Genomic DNA, 20,886 nt, shown 5'->3' on the forward strand with positions numbered 1-20,886 from the left:
AAGGCCCTTTGTATCTCTGGGTGTCTAAAGATAGATGAAGCTGACTTACAAATGGGTCCGCACTTTAATGAACCATGCAAGAAACTCAGCTTTGAAGAAGAAGATGAAAGAATGGCCACTGTCTATTTCTGGATGCCACCCCACCTTGTATGCCCACATACCAAACCACCCCCCCGTCAGCCCACTCCCCCCCTAGAAGACACTGACATGGAACTTATGCACACATAACATCTCACTATCTCAGGTCATAACTTTTACACATATTCATATGTAGTGTGTATAAGTAAATATATCTACTGAACCTTCTAATATATCTTTAAAAAAATTCAAATACACCCATTGAAAATGCTTTAGGGTGCCTTTAAACATGCATTTGGAGTAATTATTCAAAGCAAAGGACTTGTGTATGACCCGTGGTAATAAATATCTACAATCTGGTTATATTTGCCAAATGAATTAACCTGTGGTCATGATACTACTGTAAATATTTCAGATGATGCAGTTTTAAAGAGAGGACACCATTATTGCATAAGAGGACCGGGAACTTCAAATATAATGCTTTGAGCCCGTAGAACATTAGCAAAGCACTTTACATTTCAATGCAGCTTCATAATTTACAGGACTGAGATCATGATGTTGCATTTTCTCAGATGTCTGAGCCACAGCCTCTGTTTTTGTGTGTATATTGAGTATGATTATGTTTTATGTGTGTGTTTCTGTGGGCTGTGATGTGCAGCGAATCTTGAATACTGTGGCCAGAGATCTCCAGTCCATGCTGGCGCTGCCGATGTAGAAATGTCTCCTGTCGACCACCCAGAAGGACGAGAGGAGGTGGCCTTTGGTCAGCGCTGTCATGTTCACATAGTGGACCTCAGCATCTAGAGACAAAGAGTGAGAGAGAGAAACAGAAATCAAGTAAAAGACAAAAGGCAGCAAGAAAAAGAAAGACAGAAATAAAGGAAGTTACATGTGAGACAAGGAGAGGGATAAAGGCAGATCTGGCAACAGACAGAAACAGCATCAAGAACAAAATGAAACACAAAGACAGATGAAGGGAAAGATGGAAAGAGAGAGAGAGAGAGAGACAGAGCTGTGCAGGACAAATAGGAACAGTCAACAGACTAAACAGACAGAGCTAAGCTGCAGCATGTGTGAACACAGACACACAGAATGTATAATACGGTGAGAGTGAGAGCTGACTGTGTCTGGCGAGTGTCCTGAGCTCGGTTGAGTCGATCATCCCGCTGGAGATCTTCAGCTTGATTCCTTTAGCGTTCAGCCCCTGCAGCCTGGACAGCAGAGCCCGGCCCTGAGGGGAACACATCATAAAACCTCTGCTGTCACGTGAAATTCATGCGTGTATTCAGACTCTTGTACATTGCTTAGATTTTTCACCAGCAATTTATGCGCTATTTTGGTGCTACATTTCTCAGATGTTCTTTGTCTGCAGCCAGCAACTGTGGTCACTTTTCTTTGTTTGTTGAGTCATGGTAGCTACTGCTGCTCATTCTAAGTACCCAATTACACAATTCCTGCTGTAGAACAACAAATAAAAAGTGTATAATGAGTCACTGTCAACAGATCATTTGAAGTCACAGTTGCGTCACCAAACCAACACACCTCAACACTCCCGGTCCAACCATATTTGCTCTTAATACTACAGATGAACTGTAGGAACACTGTAGAATAAAGTGTCAATAATACCAGTAACGTTCGAGAATGAACGAATGTCCATAAACCTGATGCCCCGGTGCATGCTGGGAGGCTTTCACTATGCCTATCCTTCTGGGACGCTACAATATGATAATCTTAAAAAATACTGTTAAAGATGAAATCAATGGCTTAATATTTTTAGCCTGCGGCTGAAGAGGTAGAATTATTCAATATTTCACAAAAAAGCTTAGAGAAAAGTCCAAAATATGAATACAGATGAGTGTAGCAACACTCCTATTATCCCATTGATCATCGCACGACCACGGATATTAATCTTGTGACCCTTTGGAGGGGGCCCGACCCCTATGTTGGGGTCCACTGGACAAAACTATCTATAGACTATATCTAAAGTAGATAAAACCAGCTCCACCTCGACCAGCTACAACAGTAAAATGCTGCTTATGCTTTGATACATCATTAACAATCTCATAATGCTTACAGGGGTCATTTTTCTGCAGAGCGAGTACATTTAATTTGATACTTTCATACCATTTTTCTTGTATTACTTTTACAATGCACTTTTACAACACTAAATGCAAGACCTTTTCTTGCAATGGAGTGTTTTTACATTGTATCTGTTTTACTTCAGTAAAGCATCTGAGTACTTCTTCTTCCACCTCTGATTATCATGAAGAGGAGGCAAAGAGGCCAACTCAGACAAAAACACACAGAAGAAGAGACAGTGAAAAAGTAAATCAGACATTTTAAACGCCACAACTTCTGCAGAGTCAAGTCTCTGTTGGCTTGCTCTGGTTTTACCTGTCTGGCAGCAGGTTGGAAGCTGGATTCATAATCGGAGGAGTTGAGGAGCCACAGCGGGGAAACTATCTCCACAACCCGGATAGCTCGGTCCAGTAAGTTGTACAGCCCCGCTGAGAGAGGGAGGTGGGCTGTGGCATTGTCTAAGAAGGAGATGTCCTCTGGGATGTTCTCCACAAGCACTGCTCTGTGGAAAACAATGAGAGAAAAACTGTGTAAGGAAGAAACATAATGATGTAAGAGACCTGCATTTAAAAAAAAAGCCATAAAAGCACCATTAGGCTAAGCCATAGAGGCCCGTTAATAGAAAAAATGAGGAAGAAATGAAGGTGAGGTTCATGGTCTTTCACGAAGCAATTATCTGTTTGCATTAGCGGCAGAGTTATTATGAGCTCGGGTGTCTCATATGAGGTTATATTCCTTCTTTCTTACAACTCCGTGACAAATTCGCTAACGGCACCCTTCTTCCTCCTTCTCTGGATCGTTAGCTTAATGAAAGTTATCAAGATTTCTGGACCACATAGATTCCATCAAGCATCATTAGGTCTTGTACAGGTTGCCTCTGGCACGGGCTGAGAATAATTGAAGGCTGCAGAGTTGTCAGCAAGGCCGATTAAATTACACCTAGTCAGCTAAAAGTGACTCATTTTGGCTGTATTCTTGTTGGTTTCTCATATACGCTACTCCCTACGCTATCACATGATGCATTTTAATGTAATCATCAGCAGTCTGGGGTAATATACTGTAGCTGCAGCAAGCAGCATATAATGAAATCATATACAGAGGCAATACCAATCTGCTGTATGTCAGATTCAGTGGATTGCATGAGGTACAGATAGCTGTATCCTTCAGATTATCTGTTTAAGATTCAGTGCAGTCACTTGAACTGTTAAATGATGGGCAAAATGTCCCCTGTGATTGTTGTTTTGCATTATAATGTTTTTCTATATATCACTGTGAATATCCCTGCACTTTCTGTCAGGGTGTAATGTCAAGTTGTCTGGCCAACCACGACTGTGACTCTGAGCTCTCCCTAATGTATCACCAGTTCCCATTTTAACCCACCAGGATGCCTGAAAATGACAGGGGCATTAGCACTGGAGTCAACAGATTGAATTAGCCCTGGCAGCCCTAGATCTGCAGCCACACAGAACCAGGCTATTACCAAGCTTCAACATCGATTCCTGCCAACTGGATTTTAAGAGAGAAAATAAGGGGTGGGGGTTCAGTAAGGGTGAACAGCTAAGATATAAATTCCGTTGCACCACTGTGGTTGATTAAGTCTCTGGATAAAATGCTGTCCAATAAACTAGCATAACCACTTCTGCATGAGAATTTATGCAATTTCATGAGAGAAAATTAATTTTTATAAGAAATGTTATGGTGAATATACTGCAGATTAGTTTGGTGGCTCAATATGCAGAGCATGGAGTCTCTTTCTCTCTCTCAACCCAACCGGTCGAGGCAGATGACCACCCACCCAGAGCCTGGCTCTGCTCGGGGTTTTCCTTGCCACTGTTACAAAGTGCTTGCTGATGGTGGGAATTGTCGGGTCTCTGTAAATAATATTATAAAGAGTACGGTCTAGAGCTGCCTGTCCTGAGGTAACTTCTGTTATCATTTGGTGCTATATATAAATAAAACTGAGTTGAAATAGTTTGACAAATAATCTGTACTGCGCTCATAATTAAGTAATTGTGAAAGAGCGCATGTTGGAAGTGAAGCAGGGAAGATGCATCAAAAATCTGCAGCTGCTGGAAACGATGCTGATAAGAGCAGCGAGCTAAAATAGTGAAGTTGGCCGGCCAAAAAAACCCAAAACAAAACAAAGAGCTGAAAGACACAAGACCAACGCACAGAGCAGACTTTTACATTACACATGATCTATTATTTACATAACACTATTTATTAGTGCAGACGTAAAATTAGCTTGTTGTTCCTCTTAGCCGGCTAAGGTTTAAAACAAAATAACAAAACATCAGATGTAATTAATATTGTGGGTAAAGCTTTCATCATGTTTTCAGCCAACTGTCAACTGTCTTTCTTTCTGTTTTTGATTTATTGCATTAAAGACTTATTTTACACATTTCTTTTCTGATATCTGGCTGTAAAACACAGTGGCGTCTGTGCTGGCGGACTCCGTGGTGAGGGCTCTGTGATACCAAACAGATCTTAGCACCCGGACCAGTGACAGCTCGGGGTCTTGCGAGTGCTTCAAGGGCACACTGACGAGAGCGTGTGCTGCAGGTGATAATGTCCTGGCATCACATTGAGAGGCCAGTTGCCCACTCACAGTTTGAAATTATATTCCTGGCTAAAGTAAAGCTAAGTCAGGTTTTGGAAAGTGGCCAAGGGTCAAGCTGTAGGACTCACACCCTCTGTGATCACAACATGCTGATTTCTCTTCATGGAAACAAAAGTCAATATGTTTAGTGAAGTGAGTTTGGGAGAATCACACGTAAAGTTAATGTAAGAGGACTGAACACTGAGTGAGCAAAATGAAAATAAGAGTGTCAAAGAAGCTGTGGACAATTATAGAGAAGATTAATGTTTTCGTCTTTGTTCTGAAAAGACAGCAAAAACTAGGCCAGTTACAGTAAACACCTCACAATGAGAAAAAACAAGGATGGATGGAAAACAGATGGATGAGGAGGAGGAGAGGTAATCTTATTCTGAAAGAAATCCTCTCAGTCCACTCTAATGGCTGCGAGCTATGATGAATGGTGATACGGAGTCGTTTAAACAGCTAGACAGGCTTTGGTATTAAAAGTGGAAGAAAGCAGGGAGGCAGTTGTTTCTGCCTGCAAGGGATTCATCGATTTATGCAGCCCGTGGAGTCCACTGCTGGTCTCCTCCTTTGTAACGCATCTGCGCACTCATGTGTGTGATTCAGCCCCAGCAGCCAATACCTAAGTGGTGTAAACATCACTGTCTCTGTGTGTGTGTGTGTGTGTGTGTGTGTGTGTGTGTGCATACATGAGACAGCGAGACAGAGAGAGTGTGTCTGAATGTAAAGTCCCTCACTCTCTGAATGATAATGGATTCCCATCTTCACAGCGTGGTGGGTGAGCACAGCTGGATCACTCAGATTTATTCCCTTAAAAAAATAAAAATAGTGCCAAATACATGCAAATGCTTGTGATACTGTGTGCCTGCTGTAGCACACTTAGAGTAACAGCTGAAAAGTCCCAGTGTGCCACAGTCAGTCCCTGACACCTGATATAAATTATCCACAACCCCCTGACTTTCCTCTGCTTGTCAAGTGGTCCAAACTATGAGGTGGACCATATTCCTCCAGTCCCACGATTTGGACATTAAACATATCAAAGGCAAGAATAACGTTGTACGCTTTCATGAGTTTGAACACAGCGAAGTAGATGCTGAGAAAGTGTGTGTTTGTGTGGCGGGCTAACATTTTGGTGACCCCGTTGGGGGGGGGTTTGATCTGGTTCTAACCTCTGTTTGCTCTGCAGGAGGCTGATTAGCTTGATCTGGATCACCTGTGGCGCCCAGTGTGTTCCTCAATTACATAAGTCCTGGCTGCAGTCTAATCACTGCCTTTCTGCTCCTCCCCACGGGCCCACCGTGGTCCGGTTTGTTTATCTTTATACTTTGTTTCGCACCTTTCAACACTCTCACCCACCTCCTTCAGGTAAATGTTAAGTCCAATGTTTCATCAGGTACAACCAAAACAATGTTTTCATGGTAAAGACACTTACTATGTAGATTTAGACTTGAGCCACTTTGAGATATTCATTTTAAAAGGATCCACTCTTAATGCAATGTAGAATGTACTTAGTTGATCACATTGTTCCATATCTGTCTTAACTGCTGTCCTGGGGACATTTTGACTGATGGCCAATAGTTTGCCTTGACTAATCAGCCTCATCGTTTGCCAGACTTGTTAAGCTCACTGTAGGCTAAACTGTATGTCATGTTGTTCCAGATACTGGTTGCTGAGTCTCAGAGAAGTCAGTGCCAAGCTACGTTCACTCCAGTCAGTTCTGCCTTGTTAAAGAGAGTTATTTGATTAGTTCAGTAACCTAATTTCTGTGGCTTGTTAAGTTGTTTTTCTCTGCACTTGAGTCCTGGTGTTACTAAGTGGAGATTTATGCATCACTGAATTGAGTTGCACCAAACTACTTCTTACATAGAAATTAGTTGTCACTAAAAACTAACTGCCTTAGTGTAACTGTTACATGGCTAGCTGAACTGATTAAACCAATGTTAGCATGCTAATACATTAGATTGACAGGGAAAATGCAATCTTGTGGCACTGTATGTCAGACTGACACATTACACTTAAAACAAGTTGTGTTCTAATTAATTTGAACAAATTATGTTGTCTCTTAAGGCTGCCAAATGTTCAGGAGGTGCCAAAAGCTACACAAAATTTGGGGATGTGGAAAGCTTTATTCCAAGCATCGTTTCTGCCCTTCCACAAGGTAATTCTAGATCAACACTAACCTGTTTATCAGCCGTCTGACACCAGACAATTACACATGTACATCTGGGATACATCAGAGGGCACAAACTGCTACCACTGTGCTCCAACAACCCGAGCAACGCACACTGTTGTAAGATAAATCATGTTTTACTGCAACCATAGCGGAAGTTGTTTATCCTCTGGGAGAAAACAACAAGCAACTATCTGCATCAGTGGGAAAATCTTTTGTTCCTATACAGATGCACAGTAGCAGCAACCCATCTCAGGTCTCCTGTCCCAGTGATGCAAGCATTGGCCTTATTTATTATGCAGACAAAAACAGTTTAAAGGGAACTCTCCATAACAAAAAAAACAGCTGTGTGTGATGTTTTTTTTATTTGGGCTGTTAAAAGGCTCAGTTGTTTATTTTTTTTTTGTCTGTGAAAAGAGATTAATGGCTGTAGTGCAAGACATAAGATCAGTCTTCTGTATTTAGATTATTCAGTATAAATAGTCTTGGGTTTCATGTGTAAGTTCATCACTGGATCATTTTCAAGACTATAAAGGGCTTTACATGCATTTCCTTTGATTAATTACAAGTACCTTCAGGAATTTAAGGGAGCAAGCTTCAGTACACCCCATTATAAATATGCCATTCTCATAGCAATTGATCACTTTTCCTATTTTGTACTGCAACTTTATTTGAGGAAAATACTTAGACATCATGAATTATGCTACACTTAAACAGCTCAAATGATTCATGTCACAGTAAAACTTCATTAGTGTAAAGACCAGGTTCACAAGGTGGAGGACTCAAACGCTCGACACAGACTCGGGTAGGTTGAACTGGCACAGAAGGATGGGAGAGCGGACTGAATATACCCAGGTGAGTAACTATTGTGGGACAGGTGAAACTAATCAGGGCGGGGCAGGTAATTGTGCTGGTGGGAAACACACAAGGGCAGGGGAGAGGTAGAGGAGGAGAGGTAAATACTACAAAATAAAACCAGAAATGTGCAACACGGAACATAAAAAATAAGACAAATCGGACTAACGAACAGAACGAGATGTTACAATTAGGCTTATGGGATATAAATAATAGTGCATATGTTGACGGCACACATTTCTGAAATTTGTTAGGAGTTAAGTCTTGAATTGACAAGCCAATAACAGCTAATTAATCTATTCATCTCTCTCATTCCAATCACACAAATCTACCCTGTCATCCTCCTCTTCCTCTCCCTCCATCTGGTTCACCCTCACTTCCCATCATCCCTCCCTCAGCCTCGTATTTCTTTCGTATCTCTCATTCTGCCCCCAACCTTCAAGGGTCCGTCAGAGCGGGAGAGGAGTCCAATTCAGCTTTACAAGTTGGGAATACACTTTCAGCCTTGAGTGGAAGAGAGCGAGCCTGATTGAGTTTTCTGAAAGGTTGTTAAATGGATGATTTGGGGAAGAGGAGGGAGCGAGTAGATGGACACAGACATAAAGAAAGAGAGAGGGAAGTAATTCGAGGCTGAATGGCAAATTGCATGATAAGAGTGTAATGGAGGGGAACCAGTAGGAAGTGGAGAGCAGGAGAACAGGGAGTGCTGTATCAGCCAGTTTCAGTCTGGACCACCAGGACATACTGCAGTGGTTTTCAGGCTTTTTGTCTTCAGATCCATATTCTTAAAACTTGCTAAAGTCTGGTAAAAAGTAACTTTCAGAAGAGCCTGGTAATCATTTCAGGGCAGGGGAGGAGGCTACAATAGGATCAGGTGGAGGGAACAGAGATTTGTTATGTATTAGTGCTACTTGGCATGTAGCATTTTTTATTTTGCCGTGGGGTCTGCAGCTTCTACACTGCAGTTTGTATCTTGTGCCAGTGTGTTAAACCTGCTGGACGTGACACAGATTGCTTTATGGTTTGAAACTGAGCAAGTTTTCGATCAATGGAAGCTGGTGGAATGAGTGAAGGCAGCTAAAACATTCAAAATTGCACGCAGAGCAAGGCCAAGGCGAGCCAAATGGGTTAAAGGAAATTTGCATTTGAATCATAGAAGATACAAACACCAAAGGCATAAGGCCCAAATCATGTCAGCCGTAGTCTCAAAAGATTGATATATTAGTTAATTTGTTTTTTGCTGTTTTGCTGTATACATTGTAGCTCCAAAAAATAGATAAATAAAATAGAAAACTTTAAGTTGTTTATCACATATGGTACGTCTACCTGGAAGTAGACATTTTGAACGATTTGAATTGGTAAAAAACAACAACAAACTGATTTGTAATTTCTAAATTGGTTAAGACTCAATACATACGTCAATGATGTATGTATTGAAAAAAAGACACACTCCTGGTGGATCACTTAGCATGAATGCTGTATTGCTACTGTTTAGATCAAATAATTGCCATGATCATTTCTAGTATCAGCTCTGCAGTGTTTTAGCATCTTCAAATTCACAGATCTGTTACTCAAGCTGGACTTCCTGGATCGAATTTCATGTCTCTGTGGTACCTGAAGCAACATACTGCCACCAACGCAGGGTTTTAGTCTGAACGCCTGCTAAGGCCAGAACGTGTAACGAGCCAAATACTTTTGGAACCACCGACGGTGAGTTGTGTGTTTTGTGGTTTTGCAGTTCTCACCTGCAGTTCCTGCTACAGTTCTCCTCTGTGATCCCGTCTTCATCTTCGCCCCAAATGTCCACAGCTGAGAATATCAACGCCACCAGTACGGCGAAGCAGCACACCAAGGCAAAGATCATAATGCATTTCTGCTGAGACTGCAAGAGAGAGGGAGAGGGAGAACAACATTGATTTCCAAGGTGTGTTTTCAGTACTACTGTAAAAACAAGGCCAAAGTGCCCCAACCTTGGCTCCCATTAGCTGGCTGCTCAGGCTGATTTAATGCCCAGCTCAGCAGGTCATAACATGATAGAGAGGGGAATTTAACACAAACATGTAGAGGGTCTATGGATGACCTTGCAAGTTCAGGATTTCATATACAGAATGTGAGTCAGCAATGATGAGAAGAAAGGAAAGACTGTAGAGAGCAAGGAGAAAACAAAGTCATTAATAGTGACAAATTGACAAAAAAAGTTAATAATATTGGATATTTGGATAAAGTCCAAATGATCCCATATGGTTGAGAAGGAGGTAAGGGTCAGCATGTTCTATTAGGGCAGTGAGGATGTGAAGGAGACCAATTCACAGCTGTTACTCATCCACCAGCTCGCTGCAGTCCATCTGCTTACTGAGTACGCGGCCCACAAGATGACTAACTGGTTTTCACTAACCACGCAATACCATCAGATCTTTTTATTTTATAATTAAGTTCTTATTGTCCACCTGTAATATAATATACTACATATTGTAGCCTGTTTTTATTTATTGTATATCTGGTCAACATAACTGTTGACAGTGAGAGTCAAGTGAGTTTTTTTGATCAGATTATAAAAAGATAAATGTTACTATAATTAGTTTTTTGTTTATAAAAAGTCAGTCAAATTGGTATCAGAAATGCTTTGTTTTTTGGGGGTTTTGGACCAATTATATGAAAGAAAATACAGTATCTCTGGGTTCAAAATGACTGGAGATTTGTGACCTTTTGGAGGACCTGGTGGGAAAACGAGCAAAGAATTGTGCAAAGGTCTCTATTGCATTGTGTTGTCTCATAAAAACAAAACGTACCCGCAAGACACTAAACGAACATATAGATAAAAATATCGCAACTGTAGGCTACAGCAGATAAATGACATTTATTTGCATTTACAGCAGTTTTGAATTTACCAACTGTAAAAATATATGAGCCTCAGAAGCTGCAGGATATGAAGTATTACCAGTTCAGGGATTCCTTCTTTATATCTGGTAAACGACTGTAGAATGTATTACTACTTGATACTGTAGTCATTATTATACTATACTAGTCAGTGATGAAAGATACAAGCTTTCACATTAAACACTGTTTGCATTATTTATCCTTATCATATGATTTAATATCTATTTAATTATATTACATTTCTAACCAATCAAACCTGGACTGAAAGTCAACACAGTACAGTAGGTATATCTGCTGCAGCCTCAGTGTCCTCACTCTTTCAATATACTGAGATGCTGATGTACATTAGATCTGACCCAGTTACTGGGAAACGCCCCGACTATTTGTAAAACATTAACAAATGTATCCTGATCCCTTTGAAAACCCCCAGAAGAGCCAAAACTAATTATCCTTGAACACAGCAGATCATTAGCAACGTCAGCGAGACTCTACTCCGTATCCTCGGAGACAAATCTCATATCATACACCATCGACCTCTGAGAGCCCCACAAACACGAAGCCTCTGCCATTTTATTTGTGTGCGTAAACACATTCATGCCCATAGGTTCACATGTGGGAATCAAATTAATCTGCCAGCCAGTCAATGGAGTGCCCCCAGTAGACCAAAGAGACACTGGCAGCTTCACACTCTCACGCAACCATCTGTCTGAGCTGATGTCTGACATGGGAATTGTGTTGTCTAATTCCTGGCAGCGCTGATGGGTGGAATATTATATTACTATTTCCTATGTGCAGCCACAATCTGCTCAACTAACTCATTCACTCTCAATCCTCTGTGTCTCATACTGGGTGCAAAGGCAATCCGAAAGGGTGACGGCAGCATGAAGGTAAAAGGAATGACCTCCAGACCACAAGCAAACTGGTTCACGTCTCAGACCTGATTGGAAAAATGAAGGTATAGGGGGAAAAAAAAGAAACACTCATCTCTAACTCTGAACATCTGCTGTCAAAGAACCCCAGGCACTTAACAAAAGCATACTCAGCAAACACTCACGGGGTAAATGGAGGTTAAATCCAATCTGTCACTCATCTGCTGGACCCTATATCGGGCGTACTGCAATAAAATTAGGTCTTCCTGCTGGAGACTCAAGCCCTGCACGAGTCTCATATTTCCAGCGTTTCTTTACCAGCTGCTGCATTCACATGTGGTCAAATGTGTATGTGCATTATGGCATATATATGAAGAGGTCAGACTCAAAGTGTGCACTAGGGACGTGACACTGGAGCACAGCAGGGGATCAATACACCTTCATTTACAGGAGGTTGTCTGCCTCACAGTCAACTGTTTAAAAGAATCCATTTAAATGTAATAATCACAAAAATAAGTTTTTCAATGCAGTGAGCATCACAAACAAAACTTAATTTACCTCCAAAGTAACGTAAGAACTTTAACACTGCATGTCTGGGGCAGCATATATTGCTGCCTCACTGCAAACTGAGCATTGAAACAGCCCGTCAGTATCATCACGAAAGCAAAAACTCTAAACAAGAGGCCTCGTGACTGTTAGTTAGTTAATTACAGTGGCATATGCTTGAAAATACCAATCCTCTACCAGAGGTAAAGATAGCCTTGAGTGACTTGCAAAAAAAGTCATAAATAACATGATTTAGAGAGATTGCTCGCCAGCTGTTTTAAAAAGCTCTCTAGAGTCCATCTAAAAAGGGCTGTACAAGCTGGATGGCTAGGTGCCAGACTCACACACACACACACAAACACACAAAAACAAATACTCCGTCGCTGTCTCTCTCTGCTTGTCTTTCACTTTCTTTGCACACAAACACACAGACAGAGGTGAAGGCCAGAGCAGAGAGGGTGGATGTTTATATCCTCAGATCAGAGAACTTTTAAACAGAGGCTGTCTGCCCTTCTCTCTTCTCTCTGCCAAACGTCTAAGTTGTTTTAAGTCTCGCCTTTGCTCTCTGGTGAAGGATTGGCACATTCTACTCATCTACAAGTGAGATGGAGTTTAAAGGGTCTTGTTGTATGTATGAGTATGTTGTGTTTTTCTTATGTCCCACTTTACTTCATGCTGTTATGTCACCATATAGCGTGCTGAAGCAAAGCAGAGGGACACTAGAAATATTGCAGTGAGCTGACGGTTCGTGAACCTGTGGCCCCTTCGGCTTTGGAAACACATTTAAGGAAATTGTAAGCATGCCTACAGAGAAGCAGAATGAGTTTCTCCACAGTGCAGTCTGAGAAAAGTGTCAGGGGCCCAATTATCTATGTCAAGGCACGGTGAGAAGAAGAAGCCATGCTGCTCAGAGGGAAAGAGAAGTTTACACCACATCAACATCACAACAGAAATCTGGAAGAACTATAAACAACATATCTGGGTCTAGTTTGTCTTATGATGCAGATGTTGTGTGGATGCTGGGAGGACGGGTGGAGCACCGCAAAACAGGTGGCAATGTGAGTTTTGCTGTCTTGTTTTCAGTGCTGCCAGTTTCCATCCAAGCACACAGATGTTTGTGGAGAATAGGAGAGAGAGAAAAAGAAAGGGGAAAGAGGAGGAGAAGAGGCGTATGTCATTGTATTGGGGGCAGAGTGTAGTATGACACTGATTGGGTCAGGACTGACTGGTGATCCAACACTGATTCAAAGCAGCCAATACTGGATTGGCTAACTATACATCTACAAACCGACACTGAGCCAGTGCTCTTTCGTCACATTGTCAGACTGGATGATAAAACTTTGAAGCTTAATTTGCTTCAAGAAGATCTTTTTTATTAAGCTGCATGTTTGTTCACTGCTGGTGACTTCAGGCTTTACATATAACGCACATAGTCCTCCTGGCTGTTGTGGGGTGTAAGAGCAGGCTGAACACAGAGGTGATCCAGGGCTGAACCTCCTGCAGCTCATCATCCCTAAAGTCCCTTTCAGACATGCACCTCTTCACGTAAATGTGATAGCAATATTTCATTGTTTTCAGGTGATCAATGTTCCAAGAGTATGTCACATGATGTCACCATAGCCATCTCCATGCACTGATGAAGACTGTGGGATGCAGTTGAAGCTCAGAAAAAAGCTAGTAAGTGGACCTTTGAGTTGGGGTGCACAGACCATCAGTGCTGGTAATTTTGTCCAGAAGATCAAGGACTTGAAAGACTAGCATCCTTTGATGTCAGCATTCCCACTGAGGAAGAGGTGAGGATTATTAGACAGCGGCTAACGCAGGACCCCGGCTGGCTGATAAAACCAGTCTACTTTGATCAGATCATCTGGCTGCGCTAACTGTGGGGCTTGGCACCACTTATTTCAGAAACAAAGGGATTTTTAACAAGCCATGGGGTCACCCTTCTCCACCACTGCCACTGACTTGTTCAAGCACGGAGCTGTGGAAAGATATGGAGCTGAAGAGCCGTTCACCTCCACCCATACCTCCATCACCTGCGTTGTTAGATCAAGTGTTAAATGCATAAATTAGACCTCACAGTACCAGATCCAGCTGAAATCCAAACACACACCTCCTACTATGATATGACGGGTCAAGATGAGTCATCAAAAACATTTCTACATCTTATAGGAAAAGAAAAAAAAGAGGCATTTTTATATAGAAATACTCAAAACTAACTAAAGAGTTCAATTTAAAGTGGAGATGTGCGCATTCCTACAGATTGGAGCCAATCTCAGCTGACATTGGGTGAGAATTTTTTTTTATAATAAATAAGTAATAAAATAAAATGCACAAAACTGCACTGATCAAGTTGGGGAATAATGTAAAAAAACATAACTTAATTTGTTGCTTATGCAGCCTGTAAGGTCATGAATAGACATCTGTTTTGTTGCATGTAGACACAGTTTAATGAAGTGCAACCTTAATGATTAAATTAATTAAGTTAAAAAGCCACCTGAAAGTGTTTATTCTACACATTGTAGTGACACATTATTTATAACTGCTGATATTATTAGTCAGTGTAACTCCAAATAAAACTGAGCATCATTGTACAAGATTGGGAGAAACTCACGTCATTATAATTTAAAAATCAACAGAAAACATAAAAACAACAAACTCCTCTGTATGCAGATCATCAGTGTCTGTACTATCTGGACACTTGAGATGGTGAGTGCATATTGCCAAACCTCTGCTTGGTACTGATGCCTCTTTATCGCTCTCCCAGTCACCCTTTTCCCCTCTTTGCTGCATCCATCTGCGGTTTAATCACATTTGTGATGAGCAAACTGTCCTACATGAAAAAACACATGTCCTGTCTTTGGCTCGTCCTGCAGGCAAAAGCAGATGGTTTCACACAGCTGCTGGAAAGCAGACAACAACTAATCACGCTAATAGTGACACCATGCACACAATACATCTGTAAGTGTATTAGCTGCACTCACATGATGCAGAGACCTGAACACTTCAGTGCTGTCATGCTGAGAAGGACACTCAGGTTATTCTACATCCTACAAATGGATGGATGAATGAAAACAATCTGGTTTAGATTGTTTCAGATAATGTTGATTAATTGAAGTTAAATATGTGCACTGTTTAATTAATACTCATAACCACTGAAGAGGTCTCACTGACACTGAACACCTCCTTATATTTGTCTGAGCCTGAAGTGAATATATCCAGCATAAAAGCTTAAATTAGATCCACACTAAAGCGCTAATCCTGTGAATAGTGAGCCAAACATAGATGACGAGATATTTCTAGCTCAACAGCAATCGTCTTTTGATGGAGAAAACCTTTCATCTGTCCAAAACGTCAGTAGTAGATGTCAGATGTTGGTGTCAGTTCATCAATATCAGAGAACAATGGCTTCTTTATAGGCTCTCCTTTTTGCACCGTTCACACAGGGAGACATTTATCTTTCAAAAAGCAGAGATGCTAAACTCTCAGATGTAAATCTAAACAGAACTCAATGCAATGAAGCTACATGACATCTTGCATTTATGACAAGGGTGTGGTTGCAATCAGTAATGTTAACCCATATCATTTTTTTCACCGCTGGAAATTCATCCAGGTAACTTCTATTTAGCCTTGTCTCAATAATATAGGAGACTATTTCTGTGAAAATGAACGAATTTCCTTTCATTCACTGTGAGAGAGAGAGCTGCAATTACGGTGAGAAGATGGTTTGCAGTGAAGATTGCTTTGCTAGATGTGTGTTTCTGAAGAGGAAGGGGAAGATTACTGAGTCCTTCTTCAACTTGTTTCATGTTGTCTTCACAATCAACAATCTCCACCAGCATCAGAAACTGATGGAGAAACGACAAGCAGCCCATACTGACCAGTCACAGGTCTTGCCGTCACCATGGCTGTTGCAGCCAGATGTTTACATTCCTGATGAGGAGCACGTCAACTATGTCAGTACGTCAGAGTTCACCTGCAGTCAGCGCTGGCAGATAAAAACACTGATGCAGTGTTTGGAAGAAAAATCATTATTCCAGCAATATGTCATCATCACCAACAAGATTACACTAAACTAAAATCAAAAATTTGAATTACTGGTGCAACTGTAGCCATGGCGTCTGCACCAGGAAAAAGGAAAAGATTGATTTTTTTACAACTTTGAAAACAGAATCTGTAAATGTTAGGACAGAAGACTTTGGACACTTTTAAGGTGTAAAGGTGGACATCACCTGAGTTGAGACTGACTGTTTCCAAGTAAATCTGCTGTACAACATCCAAAACTGAGCTCACATCTCTGAGTTCAAGGCCACAGCTACCACAAAAGCATTCACCACCACTGACTGGTTGAAATCAGTCAGTTTGTTATCCTAATATGGCTGCTATGACGTTCTAGCATTTAGATCTATGCAGATAATCAGTAGCTCTATGAGTTTGTGTCTGCAGTTTATTTATGTGCAGTAGCTTTTGAATGCTGGAGGTGCAGAATGAGTGACAGTAAGAGAGAAATATCAGGCAGTGTGCTGTCATGCTCTCCAAGCAAGTGCTGAGGAGGCAAGTATCTTTGTGTGTATATATACAGTATGTAAGTGTGTGTGTGCTTGGAGCAAAATGCTGGGGAGGCAGTTCATTTCCAATAAACTGTCTGGTTGTTCTCTCTCTCACTTGCCATCTCTCTCTCTCTATCTCTGTGTGCTGTGTTGATTTCATAAAGTTATGCTCGTCATTTTACTGTGTTTACTGCCCGAGTCGGTGCCTGTGTCCCGTCTCTTCGGTCTATTTCTGTTTTCTCTCCTCTTTCTTTTCGCTGTATTCAGTCTATCCTTATCATTCCAAGTATCACAAATAAATAGAAAGGACACGCTCAGCAAAAACAGGGATATGTTCCTGTGCAATGTTTAAATCTTCTATTAGTGGCGACTGGACAACAGTGGAGGAGTGGATTTAAAGCAAAAATTTGACAGTTTGGGAAATTGCTTATTCGCTGCTTGGTAAATATAAAGAATTAGCTTAACTTAGCATAAAGACTGAAAACAGGGGGAAACAAAAATAAAATCTGCCTACCAGCAACTCTAAAGCTCATTAATTGACATGAAAACTGACGTGTAAAAGCAACAATTTGTGATTTTACAGGGGATTATGGGCTCCACTCTTTCTCGGTATTTCCCACAATGTCAAACTATTACCTACTACCTTTCATGACACATCACTACATGAATGTTGTGGGCTTCGTCATGTTAGAAACTTTCCAATTTTAACCTCATCAAAGTAACAACCACCACTGTTGAATGTTGAAGTCAAGGTGGTGCATTCAGATGCTGTTCCTCCAAAAAGCTGCCAATCATATGTAAGCAGTCTTAGTATGTAAGTAAGCCCCGTTTGCTCTATCGAAGCGTAAAACGCAAACACATCAGCTCAACGTGTTTGGCCCCTGTTGAGATTTGGATGCTCTGGCTGCAGAACTTACCAACCATGACCAACACCACACATACTGTACATAATGGCTGTGTAGCTTTAGACTAGGGTGGCTTTAAGTCTGCCACTTTGATTAGTAAGCAATGTAGAAATGGTCCGAATGTTCACATATAGAGAAGGTGCTGGGTTAAAAGGGTTAAAGACTTGGCAACAGACAGGACAGAACATGTTGGTCACTGCTTTTGAGAGGCTGAGTATGCACACAGGTGATGGACATGGAAAGAAACACAGACTGACAGGGGAGTGGCAGCTGGAATGGACTTGAAATGACATTGGTGCACAATAGAAAATGCTCTGGGAATTTCTGTGTGCATACTCTTTTTACATGTACAGTATATGAGCGGTATATGAGCGGTGGCCACACTTCTATACAGCTTTTGGAAAGCTTGCGTATTAAGGAACAAGTTATAAGACGAGTGTGAGGTAGAAAGTGTGAGTTGTGTGAGTTGTAAACAGAATTAATTTGCTTGGGTTGCAGATAATATCGTGAATTTGAGTTTTCAAGCAAGGCTGATGTGTGTATGTGCTGAAAGTATTATTGATTAACATTGGGGCTTTTGTGGGCTAATAAGCATTGTGTGTTCTGACAGAAAGCGAGGTGAATTTTAGAGGCTGCACGACTGCATGCAAGGTCAATGAAGGGATGTGATTAGATGTGAATTCGCTCCGGGCAGCACACATTTGCAAACTTGAGCAAAATGTTCACGGTTATCCTGGGGCTTTATGAATCTGCGTACAGAGAGGAGAGGAAAAAGGAAAGAGACTGGAGGGAAATAACTGAAAGAACTGGAGATTCTATTAGAGGTTGAGCTGGACACAAACACACACAGGCTCACCACCACAGACACAGTCGATGCATTCGTTGCTAGCTAGTCGAACATCTGTACAGGTGGTACATTGGATGTTTGGGGGCGATTAAACACAGAATAGTCAAATTTGCACAAATGACGCAATGCGAAAACTCACTTCGCTCTCACCTTTAGTGATTAGCATTATCATTTCACAGGCTAATGAAAGTGTTAACAATTAGCATTAACTGTTATTTAGAGTCAGTTAAGTCTGGTAAAATGTTTGGTTAAGGTAGACCAACCCTAGCAGTTTGTTTGGTGTTATTTTACAGATTTTTACTGTGATCTGTAAACAGTGTTGTATGCATTTGGGATCTGACATATTTTGGTTAACCTCTGTTAATGTGTCAGTGTACCCTAGTTTGGACCTAACATTTGATTCTGAGCCTTTGTGCTTTCCTTCGGTACAATATTTTAGGCAAAACTGCACTTTGTCATGCACACCATGGACAATTTCAAAGACATTTCACCATCCATCATTGCTTCATGACGGCAGCATGTTGCCTACTATTGTCATCTCCACATGACAGTTTATGTCTGTTTGATTTGTTGCTTGCAGAATTATTTTATTTATTTTGAGTCTTCTGATATATTGTCGGAGCTCTTTGTTAACCGAGATAAGTCAGTGTCTCTGAAAACCTAATAAATTCTGGGGAGAAAGACAGAGTAAAATAATTTACCTGGTCCTCTCTATCTAAGAAACGACAATGTGCTGCTCCACCCGTGCTGTCACAGCTCGTCACCTTTGAGCCGCAGCCTCCTCCCGCCTTATGGAAAGCGACATTGAGTGCTCCTCTCCAGAGAGACAGTGTGCTCTTAGTTCATCTCACTGACTGTCTGTCCGGGTCTCCTGAGTGAACCCAGGGCTCCAAGTGCTCTGCCAGCCGGATGAGCAGCCAAACAGGTCTGCACTTACTCAAGCACAATCACAGCAGCTTTATAAGGACGTGACTTCATAATAATAGGGCGCGCCTTCAGAGAGAAAGAGTGCTATGTTTATGAAGATTCTCTGTTGTTCAGATCATGGGGTTTTTAATAAGATAAACACCATGCCGTGCAAAGTTGAAGAGAATTTTGGATGAAGAACAACTGATGGTAAAGCCTCTTGGATGAGTAAGAAATGTCTTCAAGACTACAAAGCAAATCCAGTTGACTTTGAATTACAAAGTGCAGTAGCTGGTTGGCTGAGGGCCCTTTTTCCATCTCTGGTTAATTTGAAAAAGTAGTGATAATCTCAGCTTGACGCCACTGGTCAAATAAAGGAAAGAAATGGATGACCAGGTTCTTGGCGCTTGCTCTAGAATGGCTGGAAGCCCAGACCCACATGTCTTTGAAGATTTTCCACGATCAGTCTGTTTGACAACGCTGTCAAGTCTGGTGCATTTGTGGATCAGCTCACTTTTGTTTTGATGACTGTGGAACAGGAACTGTTACTAGAAACCCTCGTAGCCATAATTCATTTAACCAACAAGATGTAAGTCATAAATATATAACTTACTTGTGTATATAACAATGTCCCCAGTGTAATTCTATGAAATCTCATGTTGACAAGAAAAGTGACAGCTACTGTGCTGCTGTTTTTACACTTCTTTTCACTTTTGGATTGATTAAACAAAGATATAACTTATTGATTAGTGAGTTTTAGAGCTGATGGTAGACGGATATTCTGTTACCTTTGGACAGAGCCAGGCTAGCTGTTTCCCCCTGTGTTCAGTTTTTGTGCTAAGCTAAGCTAAGCTAACAGACATGAGAGTGGTATCTTGTCATGTGTACTTTTCTTTCACTCAACACGGAAACAGTTAGCTTGTTTTCTGTTGCTATTTTTCAGGGCTTTAGCTGGTTGACTAGGTAGCTGGCTAGCTACGTAAAATGCCTACAAAACTCTATGTCGTCAATTGTTTCTCCAACCAGGGCAAATAGTTTGACCTATTTGAATCCCTGCAGCAATTCAGAGGTCTGGAAAGAGGCCACTAGCTTCTTGCAGGTGAATGTATCTCATTCTACGATTCACTTAATGAGTGACTCAAATGGACGATGTGTCTTAGAAAGGTATGAGACTCTATTGGAGGGATAAACACCATTCTTATAAAAGGTTTTCCCTCTTTCTGCTGTTTTGGTGATGGAGCAAAAGAAGACCGTGACGTGTGATTCCCATCATTTTGTGACCCTTTTTGCCCTATATTTTCCTGTAATATGTCACGCGTCCCTTCATTGTGCCTTTATTATTGCTCTACTTTGCTTTATGTTAATTACAGACTGTCTCATGGTATTTTGATGCTTTTTTGATCTTGCATGCTCAGATGTGATTAAAAAACATTGCGATGTACCCAAGGGTCCAGATGGCCTTCTGCTTTGGGATGGGATGTTTATCATCGACAAGAATTATGCAAGGATTCCTTTTTTGCCTATAGCTTTTGTTTGGGAGCTTTTTTATGCATTCTTTGATGGTCAAAGGCGCTATGAAACTTTCTCTTTATACCAAAATGA

At 41.2% G+C, this 20,886-nt stretch overlaps 1 protein-coding gene across 1 annotated transcript in view; it reads right to left on the reverse strand.

Moving 5' to 3' along the window:
* Positions 1-20,886, reverse strand: part of LOC139294432 (inactive phospholipase D5-like) — a 48,435-nt gene that overhangs the window by 4,224 nt on the left and 23,325 nt on the right. Inside the window, exons 2-5 of the mRNA XM_070916328.1 lie at positions 9,530-9,666; positions 2,473-2,659; positions 1,201-1,309; positions 751-878 (exon numbers count right to left, since the gene is read on the reverse strand). Coding sequence (XP_070772429.1) covers positions 751-878; positions 1,201-1,309; positions 2,473-2,659; positions 9,530-9,666 — 561 coding nt within the window. The remainder of the gene's footprint in view (positions 1-750; positions 879-1,200; positions 1,310-2,472; positions 2,660-9,529; positions 9,667-20,886) is intronic.

The sequence above is a fragment of the Enoplosus armatus genome, chromosome 12, assembly GCF_043641665.1.
Source record: "Enoplosus armatus isolate fEnoArm2 chromosome 12, fEnoArm2.hap1, whole genome shotgun sequence".
In the NCBI taxonomy this organism is placed as follows: domain Eukaryota; kingdom Metazoa; phylum Chordata; class Actinopteri; order Centrarchiformes; family Enoplosidae; genus Enoplosus; species Enoplosus armatus.